We start from the raw sequence: 23,848 nt of genomic DNA, 5'->3' as shown, positions 1-23,848 counted from the left end.
AAAGCATTGTATTATCCTGAGGCTAGCAGCCCAAAGTACTATAGAACTGATGTCATCAGTCTAAGGTGCAGTGTGGACCAGAGGCCACATCCCTATTTGCTAAACCCGTGGCTGGCAGCCTTGCCTACTGTATGACCCAGTGCTTCTAAACATTGTTCCATTCATGAGACTTCTGTATTGGTTTATAAATTAGACAGACCTAACATACGCTAATATCAGAAGTTACTACAGTGTAAAGTGTAATTTTACTATTTATTAAAAAGAAAAACAAATTTGCATACTGATGAGATGTATGTGCTTGTTTATTTTTACATAAAGAAGTCTTAGCTAAATATTTGATACTTATAATTTTTAATGCTGCTTCTTATACATAACTAATACAAAATGGCAGAAGTATGTTTAGGGCCATTTTAGAAGTTGCTGGAAATTCTGTTCTTTCTCATACAGAATTTACTGAGTGATAGTTTACAAAACCGAAGTCAGCAACTCAGCTGCCTTTTTAAAGATCAAATATTCTAACAATATAGTTTAGAAATGTTAGTTTTGATGCTTCTGTGGTGAGAAATGACAGGAGAAAACTACTAAAGTTACTTTATTTTTCATAATAAAACCATTTTGCTTCTATAAGGCCAGATACCTTTGTACAGTAAAACATGCAGTTCATAACATCCAGGGGTCTCAAGTCCCAGCTTGGGATTTTCGGGCAGTTTCCTTGGGATAGTTTGGCGTGGTAGGTTACAGTGAGCGTAGTGTGTGTGTAGGACAAACGCTGAAGTGCAGTCACATGACTCAGTTCAGGTGAGTGCTGCTAGAATGTCTCAGAATCACTGCTTTTGTTGCTAGAATTGTCAGTGTGTATTGTGACAATTTAAGGCTGATCCCCATGGCCTGCTGCATGTCCCCTTTCCTCCAGACTGCTTCCTGTCAGTCACCAAATGTATGGTTACCAAACATCAGAAACAAAAGTTGTTAACATTAGATCATTTTAGGTTTGGTTCATTTAAAAAGCATGAGAGGAAAAGTGGAAAATAACGATAAAGAACTGGCTCAGGTAGGAAGACAAGCAGCCAGAGTTGGAGAGGAGACATGGGGAAGGGAAGTGTGGAAGAGAAGCCCGCGTGATGATGTCAAGATGAAACCTATTACTCTGTAAGTAGTTAACATATAAAGTAATGAGAATGTTAGAAACTTAAAATCTACATTTTTGCTTAATTCACCTAGAGTTATTAATCTTTGTGGACTCTTCAACAAAAAATGATTAAATACTGTACCTGAGGGAAAATGCCTTATTATTGACAAACAGCCAGCAGTGTCTACATTTAGCAGTTTCGGTCTCGTAAACTACAATTGAATTGAAATGTGTTTGTTTCATTTTTGTGTAGCGTTTATTCTGAAGAAAGTTAACCTTTCATTTCCACTGCTTTCCTCACCAGGGACCCAGATGGAAGGATGCTCCTAGATATTTTTGATGAAAACCTCCACCCTCTTTCGGTAATGACCACCTTGTGTTCCATGGGATGCTTTAGTTAGCTGTCACTTGCTCCTGTCAGGTGGTAGTCATCTGAAAACTTATTTTTTTCCTAGAAATCCGAAGTGCCACCAGATTATGACAAACATAACCCAGAGCAGAAACAGATTTACCGGTTTGTTCGGACACTGTTCAGTGCTGCTCAGTTGACAGCTGAATGTGCCATTGTCACCCTGGTGAGTTTGAGCAGCAGAGACTTTTATTAGGTAACCCTGGGGAACGTTGTGGGGGTTTCTGTGAGAGTAGAGGATGAAAGTCTCAAGAGAGTGTGGAGTCATGTGTGAAGTCCCACTCACAGCCAGTGAGTGCTCTGAGTGCTGCAGCTTTCAATGCAGGTGCATCCAGCAGGCCTAATGCAGGGTAGCATGGACCAAGAACATCCTTGACCAGAGTCTGGGTTCCATTTGTTCCCACTACAATCTTACTGACAAATACATCCAAGCCATGTGAAATGTCAATAAAGTATGTACATCCATGACCTAGATACAGGAAGTGTGACTGTGACTATCTTCTGATTTGTTTTGTATAAGTGTCTTAGGACATCCAGTTTAAAACTTAATGAACTGCCTAGATCTGTGTTGTTTGTGAAGTTTTAAGAGTGTAACCTCATTATCTCTGATCTTTACACTGCATGTCACTCACATGAGAAGTGAGCTTTGCCTGTGACCACACATTCCTGGAGAACAGACTTGCTCCCTAGTTCTGGGGAGATTGTTGTCTAACAGAAAACCCACAGAAGGCTGTTCTGCTCTCTCCACAATGAGCTTTTGTGGCTTTAGGGCCTGGGCTGACTCAGTAGTAAGCCATTTGCTCGTGTGTGTCGGTTCATGGTTCCTTACTGCCTTCTTTCTGCCCACAGCGTGAGACCTGTTCAGGTAATCCTTACTGATCCAGAATGACCATAGGGCCTAACATCAAACTGGGGAGTATATACATTCTGTTTCCTAGCAAGAGTTTGTCTTACAAAATGGAAAATGTGCAGCAGGGTTGATAGGTTCTGGAAGGGCTGAAAAATCTCATTGATGAGATTAATGGTAAAATGTATGCTGTAAGAAAAGTTTGAGTTATTAATGTAAACAGTTATAACACAGATTAGTGGGTTTCACTGTGACATTTCTGTTTATGACATAAAAATACCAATGTTGTGAATTGATCATCTCAGTCCTCTTTATCTTTCTCCTTCTGTTCTCTGCCTGCTCTGAGTTCACCCAGGCCAACTGTCGGCTAGTCGTAGACGCAGTCCCCTTCTAAGGACAAACCTTAGGCCTGTTTGTGTTCACTCTTTACTTTATACACCACAATATACAGTAAATTGGGACCTTCTCCAGGGTTGTAAAGACCTACTCTTAAAAAGCAAAAGATAGTGTTGCTCTGATTACAGATACTAAGGTAGGGATGTGTGTGTGTGTGTGTGCGCGTGCGCAGGCTTGCACCCTGTCATGCTTGGCTACACAGAAATGTAGGGAGGGGTTTTCTGGTGTTGAAAGCACAGATGGAATCAAATTCACTAACAGGAGTGCTTTCTCACTCAGTTTTTAGTAGAAGCACCAAGGCAAATAAAGCCAGTTTCTATTTTTACTGTAGGAAACCTTCAAGGACTTTGTATTATAATAAAGTACCATGAACGTTAAAAAACAAATTTATCTCGATATGGTGGCATGCACCTAAAGTTCCAGGTACTTGGGAGGCAGAGGCAGGCGAATCACTTGTGCCCTGGAGTTCAAGGCTAGTGTAGGCAACACAGAAGTCCTAGGAAGGAAGGGCAAAAGAGAGAGATGGGAAGACACAATGCTACAGTGATGAGGATTGAATCTAAGACTTACTGCCACTCTGGATGTCTGTTGAACAATTCTGTGGCATCAAGTACTAAAAATCCAAATGGAAAAATTACAGAAAATTTAAAACAGGAAGCTACAATTATTCCCTTAAAATAATTCATTGGCCACAGGTTAGAATCTGTAGAGCATTGTTGAGTGCTCAGTATTTGCATGATCATGTTCATGCCCTAAAGGACACATGATAGCATCTGAAATAAAAATATAATTGGGAATGGAATGAAGCTGTCAACTCCGTTTGCTGGCTTGATTTTAGACTCTTCCCTAGGTCATATTGGAGTCATCTCTGATTGGCTAAATCAAATAGCTGTAAGACTACAGATTAATACCCAAGTTGGGCGTGGTGGTGCATGCCTTTAATCCCAGCACTCGGGAGGCAGAGGCAGGCGGATCTACAAAGCGAGTCCAGGACAGCCAAGGCTACACAGAAAAACCCTGTCTCGAAAAAACAAACAAATTGTGTATTGTTTGGATTCAGGCCATACCCCTGACCTGATAAAAATTTAAAAATTCAGATTGGAATAATTTCATCATTGTTGGAGTCCTGTTTATGTATGTCCTTTGGTGAGTTAGCCTTTAATCTCCTACCCCCAAATGCCTTTGAGAACATCTTTTTTTTTTTTTTTTTTTGTCTGCAGTCAACCGAGTACTCTGTAAATTTACAATTGGCACTAACCTGTGCTGTCTAGAGATTCCTTAGGACAGTCTTTCATGTGAATATAATGTGAAATTTTAATTGAACAGTGTCCTGTTAGTACACTGATGCCTAGAAATAACATGACGAAAATCAGTTAGATGTTATTTAGCATAGAATTAGAATACACCAATAGGAACTCCCCAAAAAATATGGTATTACTGTCAACTTCTGCTGAATCACCTGCCAGTAAGAAGTGTTCACTGTAATTATCTCCTGTGGGATAACAGCTGCTTTCCTCCCATGTAACATGCTTCAATATCTCCTTCCTTCAGGAAGCCCTCAAGAGGATATCAATAGCATATGATAAATCATATTGGCTCTTTTAACAGGCAACACCTAGTGTGCTATAAGTGTCCATCAACTAAGGTAATTTTAGTTCAAAATACAATTTCATAGCCACTTTTCTGTCTGTGCCAATAGAAATTATTTCATTGCAGAGGTGTGCCCAGCTCATGTGTACAGAAGTTGTTACTGAGATGTGGGAGGTTGTTGCTTTCTGCTTTCATTATAGTTTCAAATGACTTATCCTATAGAGAATGGGAAGAGTCTGTTGTCAAGATTTGGGAAAATACAACCTGAAGTTCCCTAGTATGCCCAGCTGAAAGTCAGCCTGGCCCTGCCCATTTATTTATTTTATACAAAAAAAAAAAAAAAAAAAAATCATGGTCTAAAGCATTACCTCACTGCTAATGCTCCAGTATGATAAATGCGGTTTAAAACTGAGCTATCCAGAGGTTGTTACTGAGCTCTTGAGTAACTTTCATTTGTACAGTTAACAGCAGGCTCTCATCCTTGTGACAAACCCTCAGAGTTAGACACAGATTTTCATAGAGCAGTCTGTGCCCTGCCTCCGGATTTCCCTAGATGGCCTTTGATTCTTTTTTTTTTTTTTTTTTTTTTTTTTTTGGTTTTTCAAGACAGGGTTTCTCTGTGTAGCCTTGGCCATCCTGGACTCACTTTGTAGACCAGGCTGGCTTTGAACTCACAGCGATCCGCCTGCCTCTGCCTCCCGAGTGCTTGGCCTTTGATTCTTAAGGTAATGCAAAAGAATGTGTTCTTTGCCACTTTGAGCTGTCCCTCAACACCACACGGCTTCAGCTTCCTCTCTACGTCAGTTCTTTCCTCAGTGCCATCATGCATGTGGTAATTTCCCCACTAGCTTCCTGCTCCGTCTCTTTGCACTTAAAGTCCATGGATTATTGCTGTGGCACTGATGGTGCTCACAGTTTTAAGTGGATGCCGTCCATGGATGTGTCATGTAGGATAAAGAATATATTAAAAAACAGACATTTTTCCAGGTATGGTGGCGCACACCTGTAATCCCAGCACTCAGGGAGGCCGAGGCATGTGAGTTTGAGGCCAGCCTGGTCTACAAAGTGACAGGTAGGGCTACATAGAGAAACCCTGTCTTGAAAAACCGAACCAAACCATACCACACAAACACAAAAAAAGCCAGACATTTTGGGAGTACCACTCTGTCATTAGGAATTTAGGATTTGTTGTAGGAAAAGAGAATGAAAAGACTTAAGTTATACTGAGATATGTCCAAATTTTTATCTCTTCAATAAGTCTGGGGTCTCTTAACTCAATTAACTGAATCTTTGCAATCTGAAATGTTAGTTCTTGCTGAGGGTGGTGGCACACCACTGTGCCTGTACTCCAGAACTGAGGAAGTGCAAACGTGAGGGTCACAAGTTTGGCCTGCGTTGTGTGGTATATTCCAGGGCATTATGGACTATACAGTGAAACCCTGTCTCGAACAAACAGAAAGATACTAGTTTGTTTTCTTAACAGTTTTTCCTTTATATTCAGTGTGTGTCCTGGTCCATCCTGCACAACACATGGTATCAGACAGTATCTTTTAGAATCTACATCTACAAGATCTTAAAAATTAGTATTTATTAGTGAATCAATGAAAATAGAGCAGCAGTCTTTGGAACCAGGGCAGCTGTTGCTCTGTCTTACTCTGTACATACCTTGCAAAGCTTGTTTCAGTGAGAGGCGAGCCCTCGATTTCTCAACACTTTGGAGTAGAACAATCTTGTATCTGGCTCCGGCAGGAGATGCTATTGGAGGAGCTGGTCCAGGCACCCTGCCTCACTGATTTGTGATTTCCTCAAGCAGCCAAGCTTTTCCTTCCAGAAGGAAGTTTCTCCTTTTCCCTTTTCTACCCTCACTTCCTCCTCAGCCTACACTTTTAACCGCTTTCCTGTCATTTACACTGAGCTGTTGACTTTAATTTTTGGTGGTCTCTATGAGAGACGGAAATCCCCTTCTCTTCTTGGGTACTTAGCCCACTTGGGCTATTGTTTTTCTAATTGACCCTCTATGGGAGAAGGAGACCGCCCTTCCCACGTGACTCAGGCAGGTGGGGAGGAGAGAGCAACAGGTTCAGCCCGGGCTTGAGCACGTGTGGAGCAGCGAACAGGCTGGACCAGCACGTGGGCCAGAGAGACACCTAAGGACCCGTCCCGTGAAATGGATACTGGAAGGTTCACACTTTTGTCCCTTTAACCTTTTTTCGTTCTTGTGTAAGCTAGTTGGGTTGTATAATAAAGTTTAATTGTTAAGAAACAGAGCCAACATCTGGTGCCCAACGTGGGGCCAGTATCTGGACTATATCTAGATGGTACCTCCCCCCCCCTTAAAACTGCTTCTCTGTTCAACCTGATTCATAATTTTTCTTCCAGTTGCTACTTCTAGTCAGTGGTACTGCCCAAGCCCCTCTCTGGTCTTTATCAGTCAGTGCTGCCACTTGGAGGCCCAGGATTAGCATAGTGCCTCCACTGGGATCTCTACCTAGACACTGATGGGTGGGTAAATTCCCTCATTCAACTATCCGGTTTCTGTGGTCTGGTGTCAATTCAGTCTATGTCAGGTGCTGCCTGACATCCTACCCTTTCATTTCATCTAGTACACCTGCCAGCCCATGCTACTGTCCTGATTCTTGAGGACTTGCCAAGATGGAGCCTCTCCCAAGGGCCCCAGTGTCATATCTGGTGTGGGTTTTCCTTTAAGAAATTCTCTATCCTACTTAGGAGACTTGCCATATAAACAATATAATCTGTACTTCATGTGTTAAACATTTTCTTTTCTACATGTGGCTTTTTTACATTTTGTAAATATTTAAGATTATACAAATACCGTATGCAAGATAGATATATACACACACACACACACACACACACACACATATATGTTACTCTACATAATATATATGTACACACATATATAAATGCAGATTTCATCTTTTTATACAGCAAGTTCTTAAGAGTATTGTAATATCTGAGTTAAATTATTCTCATAGGGAGTTCCATTTTATAAATGAATATTATAAAAACTGCAAAAATAGCTTTATGATTAAGAGAAGTTTGAAATAGTCTAATTTAGCTTGGGAAGCTAAAAGGCAGCTAACTTAGGATGTGTGTGTGTGTGTGTGTGTGTGTGTGTGTGTGTGTGTGTGTGTGTGTGTGTGTGTGTGTGTGTGTGTAAAAGCCAAAGGCATTGGAACCCCTGGAGGTAAGAGTTAGAAGGAGTTATAAACCACCTGATGTGGGTATTTGGTTCTCTGAGCCATCTTTCCAACCCATGACCACCTAAGCACAGGCTTCCTGTTTGTTTGTTTGTTTTATGTTTGTCTTAAACTGGATTCTGTTGATTTAAGAAAAATCTGTATTTTTTGAGTTTCATTTTCAAAATCTAGCTGAAAGTTTATTTAAACACTTTAAAGTCATTTTATCAAATAGGAATCACAGTGAGGTACCACCTCATACCCATCAGGATGACCATTCTTACTGTAAACTCATAAAATAGACAAAAGCTGAGCAAGAGTAGAACAATTGGAGTCCCAGCGGAGTATGACTGACGTGTCGTGTCTCCTCTATCAGTTAAACAGAATAACTGTAGGGTTCGGCAGTTCCACTTAACTACACTCAAAAGGATCAAAACATGACTTAGCAGTGTTGATAGCCCTATTCACAGTAGCCAACAGAGGAAGCTGCTTAAGTGGCTACTGGTAGATTGGCCGTAAGCAGAATAGAGCAATAAGGTATTTTTCATCCTTGAAAAGAAAGGAAATTCTGATTGTGCTACAGATTGATGAAACAAAGACAGTGCTGCACGAAATAAGCCAGGCCCAAGAAGAGCAATATTACATAATGCAGTGGTGTAAATATATAATGCTTACTGGGTTCACAGAAGGAGGACTTGGGAGGAACTGCAGGGGCTGGAGAGAAGGGTCCCTTAAGGAATATAGAGTTTCATTTTGGGACAGTGAAAATGCTACATGTTGATGGTGAAGATGGTCACAGAATGTTGAGCATACCTAGTGCTGTAGAATCTATTAGAAATGATGGAATTAGGGTAATGCTGTGTGATGTGTCTTCTACCACAGGAATAGCAATATCAACAGCCACATGTGGATTACAATTACAGTGAAGGTTAGTTCTTGAAAACTACACTTAGGGGAGTGGGAGTCAGGAGGACCTCAGTGAGCTACTAGTAAGGCCCCATCTTTAAAAACAAACCCCTCTGTAGCGGCCAGAAAGATAACTCAAGAAGTAGAGGCACTTGCTGTACAAGTCTGGAGACCTGAGTTCTATCCCCGTAGCCTACAAAAAGAGTAAAAGAAGTGAGCTGATTACATAAAACCGTCTTGACTTCCACTTACGGCCGTGTGACACATGTCCTCACCCATCATACACACAACAGCAGTTTTTAAAAAGAAAATGACTCGGTAGGTCAGTGGCTTCTTAGACACTGGCTAAGAGCAAGTGTAGAATATAGATTTTTTTTTTTTTAAATGACTGGGTTTATGGCATTTACATTCTTTGTGTCACAATGTATTTTGATCCTTGGCTTTTGGGATTTATGCCAGGTGCAGTCTTTACAATATCAGCTGCATTTTCACTACTGCAGTTGTGACCTCCAGCCTCATTCTAGTAAAACTCACTGGGCCTTTTAGCGTTTTAAAAATAAGTGTGTTCTGATGCAGTTATGGCTTCTCGATTAGTGTTTTTATTGGATTCTTGAATGTGCGAATGAGTGGTTCTCTGTTTCTTGTGCCTTCTCTGGAACTCTTTTCTTTCCATTTGTTTTTTCCTCTGTGTTAGTTTTTGTTTTGGTTTACTATATTTTATTTTCTTATCCCTTAGAAGCTTGGTTTTTTGTTTTGTTTTGTTTTTCTTTTTTTTCCTAATAAGAGACAGAGTGGATCAGGTTGGGAGGGAGGAGGAAAGGGAGGGAAAGCTAGTCAGAATATAGTGTGTTAGGAGAAAATCTGTTTGCAATAAAAGGGGGGAAAGGTTAAAAATAATATCTTAAGCTTATGTATTTTTAAGTTTTTAACAAATTTCCTTATATATAGTTAGTGTACCTTTTTTCCCCCTGCTCTCGTAAATGACAATATTTTCAAGACTTTTTTTCTTTACTGATTATAGCCTATAAAGAAATTAATGCATCCGGGTAACCCTGCTGAAAGACTGTGGAGGTGGACTTTATGCTCAGTTTACTTAGGTAGAAGAGACAACTGAAGGCATTAGCACTGGCTTTCTCATGTCTCCTCAGGTGTACCTTGAAAGGCTCTTGACATATGCAGAAATTGACATCTGTCCAGCCAACTGGAAGCGCATTGTTCTCGGGGCAATCCTGCTGGCCTCTAAGGTGTGGGATGACCAGGCTGTGTGGAATGTGGATTACTGCCAGATCCTGAAAGACATCACAGTGGAGGACATGTAAGTGTTAGCATCACTTCTTTCAGGATTGAGCGAGAGGGAGCCCATGCCTCTTTGGGGTGGTCTGTACTGGAGAGAATGAATGAATTTGGCTGAATGTTGTAAGCTGCCTGTGGAAATGTAGTGAACCATATTTCTCATTGCTGTGATTGAGAACAGGTACTGGCAGTGCTTTCTGGTTTTGTGAAAATATTTGCTGAGACTCTTTTAGAAGTAAATAATTCCTTTGAGGGGTTTATATTTGGACTCTGTCACATCAGATCAGTAATAAAGCCCATGGCCCTCTGTGGGCAATAAGCCTAACACAGAAGCTCAGGAGCTAAATAAATTAAAATGTTCCCACTTTGCTTCAGAGAATACACACCATGATTTCCCGTATTTGTCAAATCCAGATACTGAAAATCAGCTCTTTATTCTGGAGCTTGATGTATACCAGCACTATTCTGCCATCCTCTCTTCAAGCCCAGTGGAGGAGTCTCCACTTGACCAGAGCTGTCCACCTGGTGGTATGATTTATTTCCCACCTGGACCAGACCTCAGATTGTATGAGAACTACTACCTGATGACCTACATGCAGGTCTCAGGGGAAGTGAGAAGGGAAGGCTGAGTCACAGAAGCACTCAACTCTCTTAGCCACCTGGAGTCTTTGGTGGCTTGTTGTCAGTTCTGGTGCTCTTTGCTTGCCTTAGCTCTTCAGTTAACCTTGAGGAAGTCTCTGACAGCAGGTTACTAGCTCTATACCAGTCACATTCTTGTGCCCAGTAGTTCATGCAGTTGTGGGAAATTGGCCAAGCTGTGGGTATTTTGGCATGCTGGTCTCAGCTCCTCATCAGTCTCTCCGCTGCTGCCTCCTGCTTCAGTGGTACTTTATGCTATGATAACCTCTCCACGCCCTGTGTAGCCTTGTGTACTCAGGGCTCTGCTGCTGCTTTTTTAAGCTCTTTCTGTGTCTGCTGCTTCAGGACAGTAAGAAAAACAGGAAGTTTTTATTAGAATGATTTCACAAGAGAAACAAAGTTCTTCACCATATTTCAGGGCGGGAGAAGCTTCTAAAACATCATTCTGACTCTTGGGAAACAAGTATTTAGTGGAACTCTAGCCCATGCTTTTTATTAGGGATTATTCTAATTTTATTAGCTCTCTGATACCCTTCTGTCCTCCATGGCATGCCAAGAAATGTCATCTACTTGACCCCTCCTGTTTGTGTGGATGGATAGTAACTGGGGACTTGGTGAAGTATTGGTGAATGAATTCTCTGTGTGGTTATATCAGCTTAAAAGAAAACAGCTGCTAAAGTGAGAATAGCTTCTGAATACAGTTATAATTTATAAAACAGATGCTTACAAAAGGAAAGGAGATAATATCTATTAACAAAAAATGACTGACAGTGGGGAAGATTGATGTATATTAGTCTCCAGGCTATGAAGAAGTCTAGAATACTCATTTCTTAATTCACTCCCTCCCTACGTTTAAAAAGAAAGAAAGAAAGAAAGAAAGAAAGAAAGAAAGAAAGAAAAAAAGATGAGGGAGTAAAGACAACCCATGCTTTAGAATCCCAGATATATGAAGATTAAAATAGCCATGGTGTGAAAAGTTGCTCGGACTATATGATGGCGACAACAGTAGTAATATCCAAGCTCTTTTACTTAACACCTTCTACACCCAAAGAAACAGCTTTTGCATGTCATTTGATGTCTTGTTATCTATGAGTACTATTATTGCTCCCTTTGAGATGAAGTCAAGACACTAGAAAATTAAACAGAACACCAATAGCTCAGGCTGTAGGATCAACAGCTAATAAATGAGACCTCATGAAACTGAAAAGCTTCTGTAAGGCAGATGACACTGTCAGCACCACAAAATGCCAATCTACACACTGCAAGAAGATCATCACCAACCCTACATTCGACACAGGGCTAATATCCAAAATATATAAAGAACTCCAGAAGTTAAACACCACCAAATCAAGGTGTGCTTGATTCTCACTACGTTGTCAGAGTTAAATATGACAGTAGAGGAGGTAAGCTGAAAAGGGGGATTACTAGCAAAGAATGAAAGTGAACATCCGGAACCCCTACATTCTTCTAATCTTAGCTTTTCATATTGTAAAAGGTAGCCACTGCTCTAGAGTGAGCACGGCAGTGTGAATGGACAATGTGCTAAAGAGGTGAATTTGGTTCAGTCAGCCATGTTACCAGTTTCAACTAAAAGGCACAGGCGTGGGACGAAACAAAGTAAGATTGCCAGACTTTACGGATTCTACAGGACAGATCTCTGGAGACAGAATTCTTCTCCTTCACCCTAATAGGGTGTGTAGTCCCAGAAAGGGCTGTTATCCAGTTTGTATGCTTTGCTTTGGTTTATAGTAGTCCAGTAAGGGCCATTTTTTTATGTATTCTGAGAAATCGTCAATAACCAGAAGCCAAGCTTTTTTTCTGTGTATCACATGCCAACTGAGGATATAGTTCCCTCTGTAGGTGTCTAGTGTCTGGTTTTGTTGTTCAGCTTGTGGCAAAAATATGCATAACATAGCTCAGTGGGCAAAGTGTCTATGACCTGACTTAGAATCCTTAGAACCCAAGTAAAAACAGGACAACACAGTGTACAGCTATAATTCCAGTGCTCCAAATGGAGTTGTTAGTGTTATTTAGATTTTTTAACTTCAAGTAACTATGCTTTATTTAAGTGAGATTTAGTAAAAATAATCTCAAGTGAATGTGAGGCAGCAGCTTATGGGTACAGATTGCCTTCCTGGTGAAGAATGGGCTTGTTGTAAGAAAAAAGTCTCTCTTCATTATTTTGAGAGCTAGTCTCCGCCCCTATGATGGTACATTTCTGTATTCCTAGTGTTCTGGAACTTGAGATAGATGGGTTGTTCATGAGTTTGTGGCTAGCTGAGCAAACTCAAACACTGCTTTTAAGTTTTAAGGCATTAGGCAGAGAAATTAACAAAACAGTGGTTGTTGAAGTTAATCATTTTACTTGCTACCAACACCACCTTGCATTTAGGAAAATAAAAAAATAGAAAAAAAGCTGTTAAAAAAAAAAACAAATAAAAGAATATAGGGCCATCTTTTCCACATTCTTCAAACTTGTTTTGGTTGCGACTCTTGTTTCTCTGGGCATATTATAAGGAAAATTGAAAAAGATGAGTCTAGAACAGACTTTTGTAAAGTACATTCTTGGACAAGAAGACAGGCTATTTAGTGAACTTAAGTTGTTTGCCTTATGCTGGCTAAGCATTATGGTGTCTATTTTTTCCCATTAATTAATTTATTTATTCAGTTTACATTCCAATCACAGCCACCCTCCCTCCTCCCAGTGCCCCCTCACACAGACCATCTCTTCGTCCCTTTGTCCTCAGAGAAGGGGAGGCAACCCTTACTCCAATGGATACCAACTGGCCCTGGCCCATCAAGTTCTAGCAGAACTGGCCACAGGCCTCCCACTGATGCCAGACAAGGCAGCCCAGCTAGAGGAAAGGGATCCAGAGACAGGCAACTGAGTCAGAGATGGTCTCAGCTCAAGTTGTTAGGGGAGGCATATGAAGACTGAGCTACACATGTTGCATATGTGTAGGGGCCCTAGGTCCAGCCCATGCATGGTCTTTGGTTGGTGATTCAGTCTCTATGAGCCTCCACTGGCCCAGCTTAGTTGCCTCTATAGGTCTTCTTGTGGTGTCCTTGACCCCTCCATCTCCCTCAGTCTTTCTCTCATGCTTCTATTAGATTTCCAGAGTTCCGCCTTGTGTTTGGCTGTTGGTCTCTGCATCTGATTCCATCGCCTGCTGGATGAAGCCTCTCAGAAGACAGACTCTTCTCTGTAAACATAGCAAAATATCATTAATAGCATCACGGTGCCTCCTCCCAAGGGAGGAGTCTCAAGTTCAGCTAATCATTGGTTGGCCATTCACTCCATCTCTGTTCCATCTTTATCCCTGCACATCTTGTAGGCAGGAAAATTTGAGGTTAAAGGTTTTATGGGTGGGTTAGTGTCTCCTTGCCTCCACTGGAAGTCCTGCCTAGCCATAGGAGAGGCCCCTCTGATAGGATTCTCAGCCCCCCAGCAACCCCCTCTTAGTGTATTTGTACTTCCTCCCCCAACTCTGTTCCCTTTCCCACCTCCTCTCTCACCCAGTTCCCTTTCTTCATCCACCTCCAAAGTCTGTTTCATTTCTGCTTCTGAGTGAGATTCAAGAATCCTCCCTTGCACCCTCCTTGTTACTTGGTGTCTTTGGATTTGTGGATTTTAGCAGGGTTATCCTGTGCTTCATGGCTAGTATCCACTTACAAGTGATACGTATCTTTCTGGGTCTCAGTTATCTTACTCAAGATGATCTTTTCTAGTTTCATCCATTTGCCTGCAAATTGCATGATACCATTGTTCTTAATAGCTGAGTAGTATTCCATTGTGTAAATTTACTGCAGTTTATCTATTCATTAGTTGAATGGTATCTAGGTTGTTTCCTGTTTCTGGCTATTATGAAAAAAGCTGCTATGAACATAGTTGGGCAAGTGTCCTTGTAGTATGGTGGAGCATCTTTTGGGTATATGCCCAGGAGTGGTTAGCTGGGTCTTGAGGTAGAACTATTCCCAATTTTCTAAGAAACCTCTAGATTGATTTCCAAAATGGATGGACAAGCTTGCACTCCCACTAGCAATGGAGGAGTATTCCCTTTGCTCCACATCCTCACCAGCACATATTGTCACTTGAGGTTTTTATCTTAGCCATTCTAATGAGTCTAAGATAGAATCTGAGAGTTGTTTTGCTTTGCATTTCCCTGATGACTAAGGATATTGAGCATTTCTTTAAGTGCCATTAAAGATTCTTCTGTTGATAATTCTCTCTTTAGCTCTATACCCCATTTCTTAATTGGGTTATTTGGTTTGGTGAGGTCTAGTTTCTTGAGTTCTTTACATATTTTGGATATTGGCTTTCTGTCAGATAAGGATTGGTAAAGATCTTTTTCTATTCTGTAGGCTGGCATTTTGTCCTATTGACAGTGTCCTCTGCCTTAAAGAAGCCTTTCAAATTCAAGAGGTCCATTATTAAATGTTGATCTTAACGCCTGAGCTATTGGTGTTCTGTTCAGGAAGTTGTCTCCTATGCCAGTGCATTCAAGACTATGTCCCATTTTCTCTTCCATTAGGTTTAGTATATCTGGTTTTATGATGAAGTCTTTGATTCTGTTGGACGTTGAGTTTTGTGCAGAATGATAAATGTGGATCTATTTGCATTCTTATACATGCAGACATCCATTTATACCGGCACCATTTGTTAAAGATGCTTTCTTTTTGCCATTGTATGGTTTTGGCCTCTTTGTCAAAAATCAAGAATCTGTTGGTGTGTGGGTTTATTTCTGTGTCTTCGATTCAATTCCATTTTGTCAACCTGCATGTTTTTATCCCAGTACATTGTGTTTTTTATTACTATTGCTCTATAGTACAGCTTGAAGTCAGTGATGGTGACACCTTGTACAGGAGTGTTTTAACTATTCTGAGTTTTTTATGTTGCCATATGAAGTTACTCTTTCAAGGTCTGTAAATAATTGTGTTGGCATTTTGATGGGAATTGCATTGAATCTTGAGATTGCTTTTGGTGAGATAGCCATTTTTACTATGTTAATCCACCCATCTGTGAGCATGAGAGATATTTCCATCTTTGATTATATTCTTGAGTATCTTTCTTCAGAGACTTGAACTGTGTCTGAAGGTGTTTATCAGCTGTAGAAGTTCTCTGGTAGAATTTGGAATTATTTTGGTATACTGTCATACAGTCTGACGTCATCCTTTCCAGTTTGTATTCCCTTGATCTTCTTTAGTGGTCCTATTGCTCTAGCTAGAACTTCAAGTACCGTATTGAATAGTAGATATGGAGATATTGGGCAGCCTTGTCTTGTCCCTGATTTTATTGGAATTGCTTTAAGTCTCTCCTCATTTAATTTGATGTTGGCTATTGACTTACTGTATGTTGCCTTTTTTATGTTTAGGTGTGTGCTTTTAACATGAAGGAGTGTTGGATTTTGTCAAAGACCTTTTCAGCATCTAATGAGATGATCATGTAGGTTTTTGGGTTTGGGTTTTTTGTTTTTGTTTTTTTTTTTTCCCAGTTTGTTTATATGGTAGATTTTGATGGATTTTTGTATATTGAATCATCCCTGCATCCCTGAGATGACGCTTACTTGATCATGGTAGATGTTTTGATGCTTTCTTGGATTCAGTTTGCAAGTATTTAATTGAGTGTTTTTGTATCAATGTTCATAAAGGAAATTGGTCTGAAACTCTTTGTTGACTCTTTGTGTGGTTCAGGTATCACGGTGTCTATGGCCTCAGAATAAGTTTGGCAATGTTCCTTCTGTTTCTGTGTTGTGGAAGTTTTAGGAGTATTAGTATTAGCTCTTCTTTGAAAGTCTCGTAGAAGTCTGCACTAAAACCATCTGACCTTAGGCTTTTTTTGGTTGTGAGACTTTTAATTATTTTTTTCCATTTCCTTAGGTTTTATAGAACTATTTAAAATTTTTACCTTGATTTAACTTTGGTTTTTGGAATCTGTCAAGAAAGTCATCCATCTTGCTTAGATTTTCCAATTTTGTGGAGTATAGCATTTTGAAGTAAGACCCAATGAATCTTTGGATTTTCTCAGTGTTTGTTTTTATGCTTCCCTTTTCATTTTTGATTTTGTTGATTTGGATATTGTCTCTCTGCTCTTTAGTTAGTTTGGCTAAGGGTTTGTATATTTGATTGATTTTTCTCAAAGAACCAACTCTTAGTTTCCTTGATTCTTTGTATTTTTCTTTTTGGTTTTTAATTTATTGATTTCTCCTGTTTTTATTATTTTCTGCCTTCTACTCCTATTAAATGTGTTTGTTTCTTTTGGTTCTAGAACTTTCAGTTGTACTTCTAAATTTTTAGTATGAGATCTCTCCAATTTCTTTATGAAGGCACTTAGTACTATGAGCTTCCCTCTTACTCATTTTTTCATTGTGTCCTGTAAGTTTGGGTATGTTGTGCCTTCATTTTCATTTAATTCTAGACAGTATTTAATTTCTTTATTTCTTCCCTGACCCAGTGGTCATTGAGTAGAGAATTACTCATTTTCCATTGTAGGCTTTCCATTGTTTTTGTTGTTGAAGTCCCAGAAACTTTTTAGATTCAACATTTGTGTGTGTGTGTGTGTGTGTTTTGATTGCTTCCATTTTCATTTTCAAGTCTTAAACAGTTTTATTTATTTCCTTCATCCATATTATTATATTTCCCTATATTTCTTTAAGGGACTTATTAATTTTCCCCTTAAAGGCCTTTATCATCTTCATAAAATTGGATTTAAAGTCATTTTCTTGTCTTTCAGCTGTAGTAGGATAGCTTGGCCCTGGTGGTGTCATATTACCCTGGCTATTGTTGATTCTGTTCTTAAGCTGGCCTTTAGCCATCTAGATTTTGTGGTTATTCTAGGCTTAGATGCTGCTTTCTGAGTTTATCTTTGTTGGATGGGTAGGTTTTTTTTTTTTTTTAATTTATTTTTTTATTTGGTTTCTATGTCTTCTCTGTTTTCTGGCCCAAGTGGTCTGGAGTTCTGGTGACTCTTGAGTCTTCAGGTCCATTAGGGTGTCTCCCCCTGAGGTTTTTGTGGCCTGAGTGGCCTTTGTAGTTTGGGTTGCTAACCTTTTCTCTGGGGTTCCTACTTTCAGCATGACCTTTGGTCCCTGGTGCCAGCATGGCCTCTGTGAAAACAGGCAGAGTTGTGGGTCCAAAAACAAGAGTCCAGGGGATAAGGTGCAGTTTACGGCTGTGAAGTGTGTTTTGAGGGTACTTGGAATGCAGGGGATTGAGGTAGGGGAACTTACTTAACCTGGTGTGCCTGGTGACAGCAGGCCTCTTGGAAGCAGGCAGAGCTGTGGGCCAGAAAAATGGAGTGCAGAGGACAGGGTGCAGTTTACCAGTGTTGGGTGTGCTTTAAGGAGACTTGGAGGGTAAGGACTTGGTGGGGTCCTACCTGGTTGTCCCTGGTACCTCCAGGCTACTTGGTTTGTTTAGTTGGTCCATCTGTATTTGTGTGTGTGTGTGTGTGTGTGTGTGTGTATGTGCCTGCGTGCGTGCGGGGGCTTGCTGCCTAATAGCTAGAACCCAGATCTTAACCCCTGTCTTCCATCTACTTTGAGATGGTAACAAAGTATACCATTTTGGAAAGATGTTTTCAGTATTGAAATTTGAAATTTAACTCTAGCTGTTGCTGTCCCTACGTCTGTATGGACGTAGACACCTCTCCTCTCATTGTGGAGACCCATCCAGCAGCCAACCGTACATGGGACTAGTCTACAGATAAGCTAATCTAAGGCTGGGGTAGGAGTAGTCTGTCAGCGTCTTTAGCATGTTCCACTACTCCCAGCGAAATGTCCAGGCTTCTGGTATTTCTTTGAGGGCTAGAGCTGGAATTGTCGTTTCATATAGGAAATCTCTAAACACTGCCCTTTTCTCCTATTGAGGAAGTGTAGACTTCAGCTCCTTAGGGCAGCATACCTCTCGGTGTTTCCTGAGACTCTGGCTTGTTCCTTACAGCTCCTGATGAATTCATCACTGGTGAGGGACAGGTATTACCTGCGTTGGGCCTAAGAGACATGAATCTCCCTAAAGCAGCTCCTGTTCATCATTTCAGTCAGACTTCATCTTTCTGGGCTCCAGCTCATGTGGATTCACATTTTAATATCTGTTTAGTGGTAATATTGCATAGCTGGTATTCAGCCAGGCAGTTAATCAGATTCCTGATTCTGGTCTTCAGTGGTTTGGTAGTCATGCCTACTCATAGGCTGCTAAGTGTAGCTGCTGCTGTTGTTTTGCAGGAATGAGCTGGAGCGACAGTTCCTTGAATTGCTACAGTTCAACATCAATGTTCCTTCCAGTGTGTATGCCAAGTATTACTTTGATCTTCGTTCTTTGGCAGAAGCAAACAACCTGAGCTTTCCCCTGGAGCCTCTAAGCAGGGAGCGCGCCCACAAGCTTGAGGTAAGGTGGATTCACAGCCCACTGGGGTACATTCATTGTCCCATTACATCTCCCTTCCCCACACTTTTCACTATTGCCCAGTGTGTGTTGTGAAGTAAGGACAGGACCCTAGATGGATTACTGGCCAGTTCATTAGCTGAGAGAGAAGGGAGTGGGGGAGGGGGGGGGGAGTGTGTGTGTCTGTGTGCACGCGTGTGCGCACGCACACATGTATACATTTCATTTTTTATAGTTTTGGTTGTGAGCCTACCCTTCAATGACTGAGCTATCTCTCCAGCCCATATATTTCATTTTTTAACAACCATAAAGCAGCTTTTACTCAATATCTATCAATTCTATTTTAAAATAAAAGATTTAAAAAAAAAACATTCTTGTGTTTATTGTTTTGCTTTGTTTTGTTTTTATGATTAAGCCCACAAAAATAAGTATTTCCCACTGGGCATTTAAACCAAAAAGAGAGTGGGGGGAAGTTGCCAAGTGGCTTTAGCCATTGACGGTCCAGAAACACTATTATTATTGTGTTATTTTTCCTAAATGATTCTTTTGTAGTTGGAACTAAGCCCTGCCTCACTGGTATGGTCTGGATTGAAGGCTGTTGTTAGTAACATGTGACTATTTATCACAGCAAATGTCTTTCCACCAACTCTTCACATCTGGTATAATGGGTGGCAGAAAAGGCGAGTGGCAAGGAACACTTGTGTAGCACCACTGTGCTATTGCATGCTGACCCTGTTCATTCCCTCAGGACCTTCAGCCACGAGGCAATGTGATCCCAGCCAAAGGACCTGTTGTGGTTTGGTTTCTCTGCTATGATAAAACAGCTAATAACTCTTGAGGAGGAAAGAATTATAGTTCTCCGCCATAGTCCATCGTTGAGAGGGAAGGCAAGGCAGGCACTGACACAAAGGCTAAGGAGGAGTGCTACTTAATAATTTGCTCTTGTGGCTTGCTCACTGTGCTTTGTTATGAGTGGCACTGTCCATAGTCCAGTCTGATGGAGGCATTTTCTCAATTGAGGTTTTTGTCTTCCCTAATGATTCTAGCTTATGCCAAGTTCGTTCTCTCTCTCTCTCTCTCTCTCTCTCTCTCTCTCTCTCTCTCTCTCTCTCTCTCTCTCTCTCTCTCTCTCTCTCACACACACACACACACACACACACCACCACCACCACCAGCAACAGCAACAGCAACAACAACAAACCAGCAACAGAGCCGTAAACCACAGTGGAAGATGGGAGAGTCCTTTTTAAAACTTGTGGTGTCTGCTCCACTGTTTGTCTCCCTCTATGGCATGGTGATCTGACAATACCAGCAGTTGAATAAAATCAAGCTAGAAGTGGAAAGAGGTTTGTGTTATTGTTGTTGTTTGAAGCTTCTATGGAAGTTTTATTTAGATTGAATTTCTTCACATTTGTTCTCTTGAACACGGTTGTTGTAGTTTTCTTGCTGATACTGTTATACAATATCCTGATAACAGCATGAAGGAGAAATGGGTTAGGGCTAACATTCTAGTTCATTATTTCAATGGAAGTCGGAGCAGCTAGAAACATCACATCTGCGAACAGAGGGAGAATAAAGGTGTACACACTTAGTGTTTAACTAGCTTACTCTGTCAAGGACCCAAACCAAGGGATGGGCTACCCAGAGTGGACAGATCTTCCTACGTCAATTAAGACAATCAGGGCAGTCCCCTATAGACATGCCCACAAAGCCACTTTGCTCTCAACTGTGGGACTGCAGTGGCCCAGGGTTATGAAGGAAGACTCAAAGGAACTTCGAATTGTGATACCTTAAGGTTGGCTGCCTCCAACCTGCACCATCAAGGTGCCTTCCCCACCATCAACCCTAACAAGAATGTATTACCTTGACAGTAATCTGGCTTCATTCCTTGTTTGACCTTATAATGTGTCATCCCCACCCCCCACCCTACAGCCTCTTGAGCATGCAGGTAAAGCACCTTCTAATGTCCCTGCCCTGCCAGTGGTGCACAGCCACAAAAGCCTGCCCCAGAGGCATAAATTCCCCCCTTGCCCCAGTAATCCAAACCAGTTCTCAAAAGCTGTTCCTGAGTGTGGTTGTGCCCACTGCTAGCCGAGACTCTACATTGCACTCACCCTTGCCTGCTTAAGTGTCACTCCCTCTTGTACAGCTTGGTGTACAGCAGGCCTGGCTACCCCAAGGGGAAAGTGGACAGAGAGCAGCAAGAGACAGCTCCTCATTGAGATTTTCTCTCTCTCTAGTAATAGAATATCTTCCTTATTCCTGCTCATTGTACTTGAACTTGTCAATTTGGGCACAAAGGTTCTAAGTTTTTCTTGAGAGCTCTTAAAAATTACAGTTAAGAGAGCAAACAAGTAAAAGAGTCTGTTTTGTTTGTTTTGCTGTAGTGTTCTCTCTCCTCTCTCTCTCTCTCTCAATGTGTGTATCTCTTTTCTCTGTCTCTCTCTCTTAGACAAGATCTTTCTATACAACCCTGACTGAACTCACTGGACCTATAATGGAGAGCAAGTTGTCTTCAAACTCACAGAAATCTTACTGCCTCTGCCTCTCACGTGCTGGGATTAACAGTGTGTGCCACCACACCCCCCACAGTCCATTTATCTTAAGAAGAGACCTTAGTAAAGCAAACAAGGAAAGAGGCTGGGTAGGGTACTGAGCACTGGGATTAAAACAGAACGCAGGGAGGTTTCAGTGTCCTCTCGCCTGTTCAGATTTGTGCCTCATGCAGAGTACTCTTAGGCTGGGCAGGTGTCTTTTGAAAATGACTCTCAGTTGGGCTCAGTATTTTTACTCTGTCTACATGTCAGAGAAAGCTGTTGTCACGACATACAATCTGGTTAAGAGAGAATCCTGCTATCTATCTGTTGCTATGATGAATTTAGACACACACTATTTATGAGAAATAGCAATTACTAATCTTAGGAAATTTAAGTAAAAGAACTTGATCCAAGAGCTCAGATGCCCCTCAAGAATCTGACTTGTGTTTTACTGTGTCCATGTGTACTGTGTGCATTATGCTTCAGGCGAGACTGCTTAGCCTGGTATTCTCTCTGCTCACTCAGGTGACTGCTTGCCTTCAACGTGGATGCCTGTGTTGTTTCTCTTCTCCAGTCTGTCTCTCTGCTGCTACTTGGAGTTATTTTCCTAAAATGCAATTTTGAATTTTAACATGTTCTCTTAAAATTATTGGTTTGTGCTGCTATAGACTGACTTTCCATCCTAGTCCCATGTGCCCTCTCTGTCCCTCAAAACCCCTCAGTCTAGTCTCAAGACCACCCACCATGTCACTTTACCCTGGATACCTTATTTGCTGCCATCCTTACTATGACTGTCTCTCACCATTACAATCCTCATCGTTGATGTCTCTCACAGTAGTCTTGGGTGTTCCTTCTTTTCTGCTTCCATGATCATGAGGACACCCACCCACTAACCCCACTCCATGCCAAACAGGGTTACAGTTGTGCTGGGCAGCAAGGCCTGTTGAACCAGCAGAGGCGTCAGCCTTGCAGAGGCCCTGGCTAAGGGAGTCCCCATGGGACCTGATGTGTGCCCTGACCTTCAGCTGTCTTTCTCCCTCAGGCCATTTCTCGTCTCTGTGAGGACAAGTACAAGGACCTGAGAAAACCCATGAGGAAGCGTTCGGCAAGTGCTGACAACCTGATTCTGCCACGGTGGTCCCCGGCCATCATCTCCTAAGTGGGGCACCCTCCTGAGGCCATGCCCTCCTGCAGTTTCTCCTTTTGTTTGAGAAAAGATGAACTTGGGTGGTTTGTTTTTCTCCTTTCCTTCTGTTTTTAACATATAGCCCCCTCAAGGCTGCCTTCACTCCCGCCTCTGTGCACACAAAGGCTTTAAGGGACGTGAGATCAGTGTTCTGGAAATCCAGTGTCAAGCCTTCCCGGCCGTCATGAACAGCATTTCTTTCATGGAGGAAACAGACTCTTATCTGGGAGGAGGAAATGAAGGAAAGGGAAGTTGTTTTGAGGCAGAGAGTACTTGGTAGCTTGCCTGTTTCTGGTTCCTGTCTGGTTATAGATACTAGACAGAGCCACATGGTAGGTGGCAGAGTTGAATGCACATCCAAGTCAGGAGTGCACACTGCGCCTTTGAAATCAGTATGCTCTGTAAGGTTTCCTGCATTCCTTCCTGCTGCTCTTTTGGGATCGGGGAGGGGGGTGTTTGTTCACTTTTATTCTGGTTTAATTTTGATCCCATAGAGCAGAGAATATAGTTTGTACCCACCATGGCACAGACATCCAAATAAATAGTACTGATTGTATCTCTGCACCATTTTCTCTAGCTGTCTTCTGAGCTTTCTTCCTCAAAAGTAAGATGTGCTTGTTGTGTTTCTACACACCTGTTTTATATGATTCTCTTTCAGCGGTAGCAAGATTAACTTGACTGTTGTGCTGAACCAAAAGTATCCCTCTCCTGCCTCCCTCCAGGAACATTCTATCTAGATTACATGGGTGCTTGTGCCTTTCAGTTTTCTTGCAATTGGTTGTTCCTGGCTTTTGTTTTTACCACCTCTTCTCCCTCCCAGGTTCTCTTTTTCTGCTAACATGAAGGTGTAATTATAAAACTCAGATTTTGTGGCTGAAAGCAAAGGTTCTCAGCACAGGCATCTTGGATAGAGAAGCATCTGGGAGCCAGGTTTTCCTGACCTCATTGTAAGGAGCCGTGTCTATGTGCTCCCTGCCTGGTCATTCTTCTACTTCCATGTCCATTGTTGCAAGCAATATTCTTCTTGACTTTTATATGTTTACTTTAAATCAAATTTAGTCTATTTGTATACAATTTTTTTAAAAATCTAAAATTTAGAAAACGGGGAGTGGGTGGGTGGGTATTCCAGTGGGGAGATCACTAAAGGGAAAAATGTTACTATTTACTGAGGTATTTTTCACAGAGTGATTGAATAAAAAACAAACAAACAAACAAACTCAACTTGCATTTTCATTGTGGGTGCTTGGAGAAGCTACACAAACTGTGAAGGTTCATGCTTCCTTTATTACCACCACCTTTTATGTTTTCTGACTGTTTCTGATTTGCCTTGGGGCTAG

The 23,848-nt window shown here is 41.4% G+C and overlaps 1 protein-coding gene across 1 annotated transcript in view; it reads left to right on the top strand.

Annotated features, from left to right (window-relative positions):
* Ccny (cyclin Y) overlaps window positions 1-22,617 on the top strand; it is a 104,894-nt gene extending 82,277 nt beyond the window's left edge. The window contains exons 6-10 of the mRNA XM_051151148.1: window positions 1,434-1,491; window positions 1,585-1,704; window positions 9,626-9,792; window positions 18,629-18,791; window positions 22,368-22,617. Coding sequence (XP_051007105.1) covers window positions 1,434-1,491; window positions 1,585-1,704; window positions 9,626-9,792; window positions 18,629-18,791; window positions 22,368-22,484 — 625 coding nt within the window. The 3' untranslated portion in view covers window positions 22,485-22,617. The remainder of the gene's footprint in view (window positions 1-1,433; window positions 1,492-1,584; window positions 1,705-9,625; window positions 9,793-18,628; window positions 18,792-22,367) is intronic.
* Window positions 22,618-23,848: the final 1,231 nt, after the last annotated feature.

Source organism: Acomys russatus, chromosome 9, assembly GCF_903995435.1.
Source record: "Acomys russatus chromosome 9, mAcoRus1.1, whole genome shotgun sequence".
NCBI lineage: Eukaryota > Metazoa > Chordata > Mammalia > Rodentia > Muridae > Acomys > Acomys russatus.
This window is presented reverse-complemented; position numbering and strand designations above follow the sequence as displayed.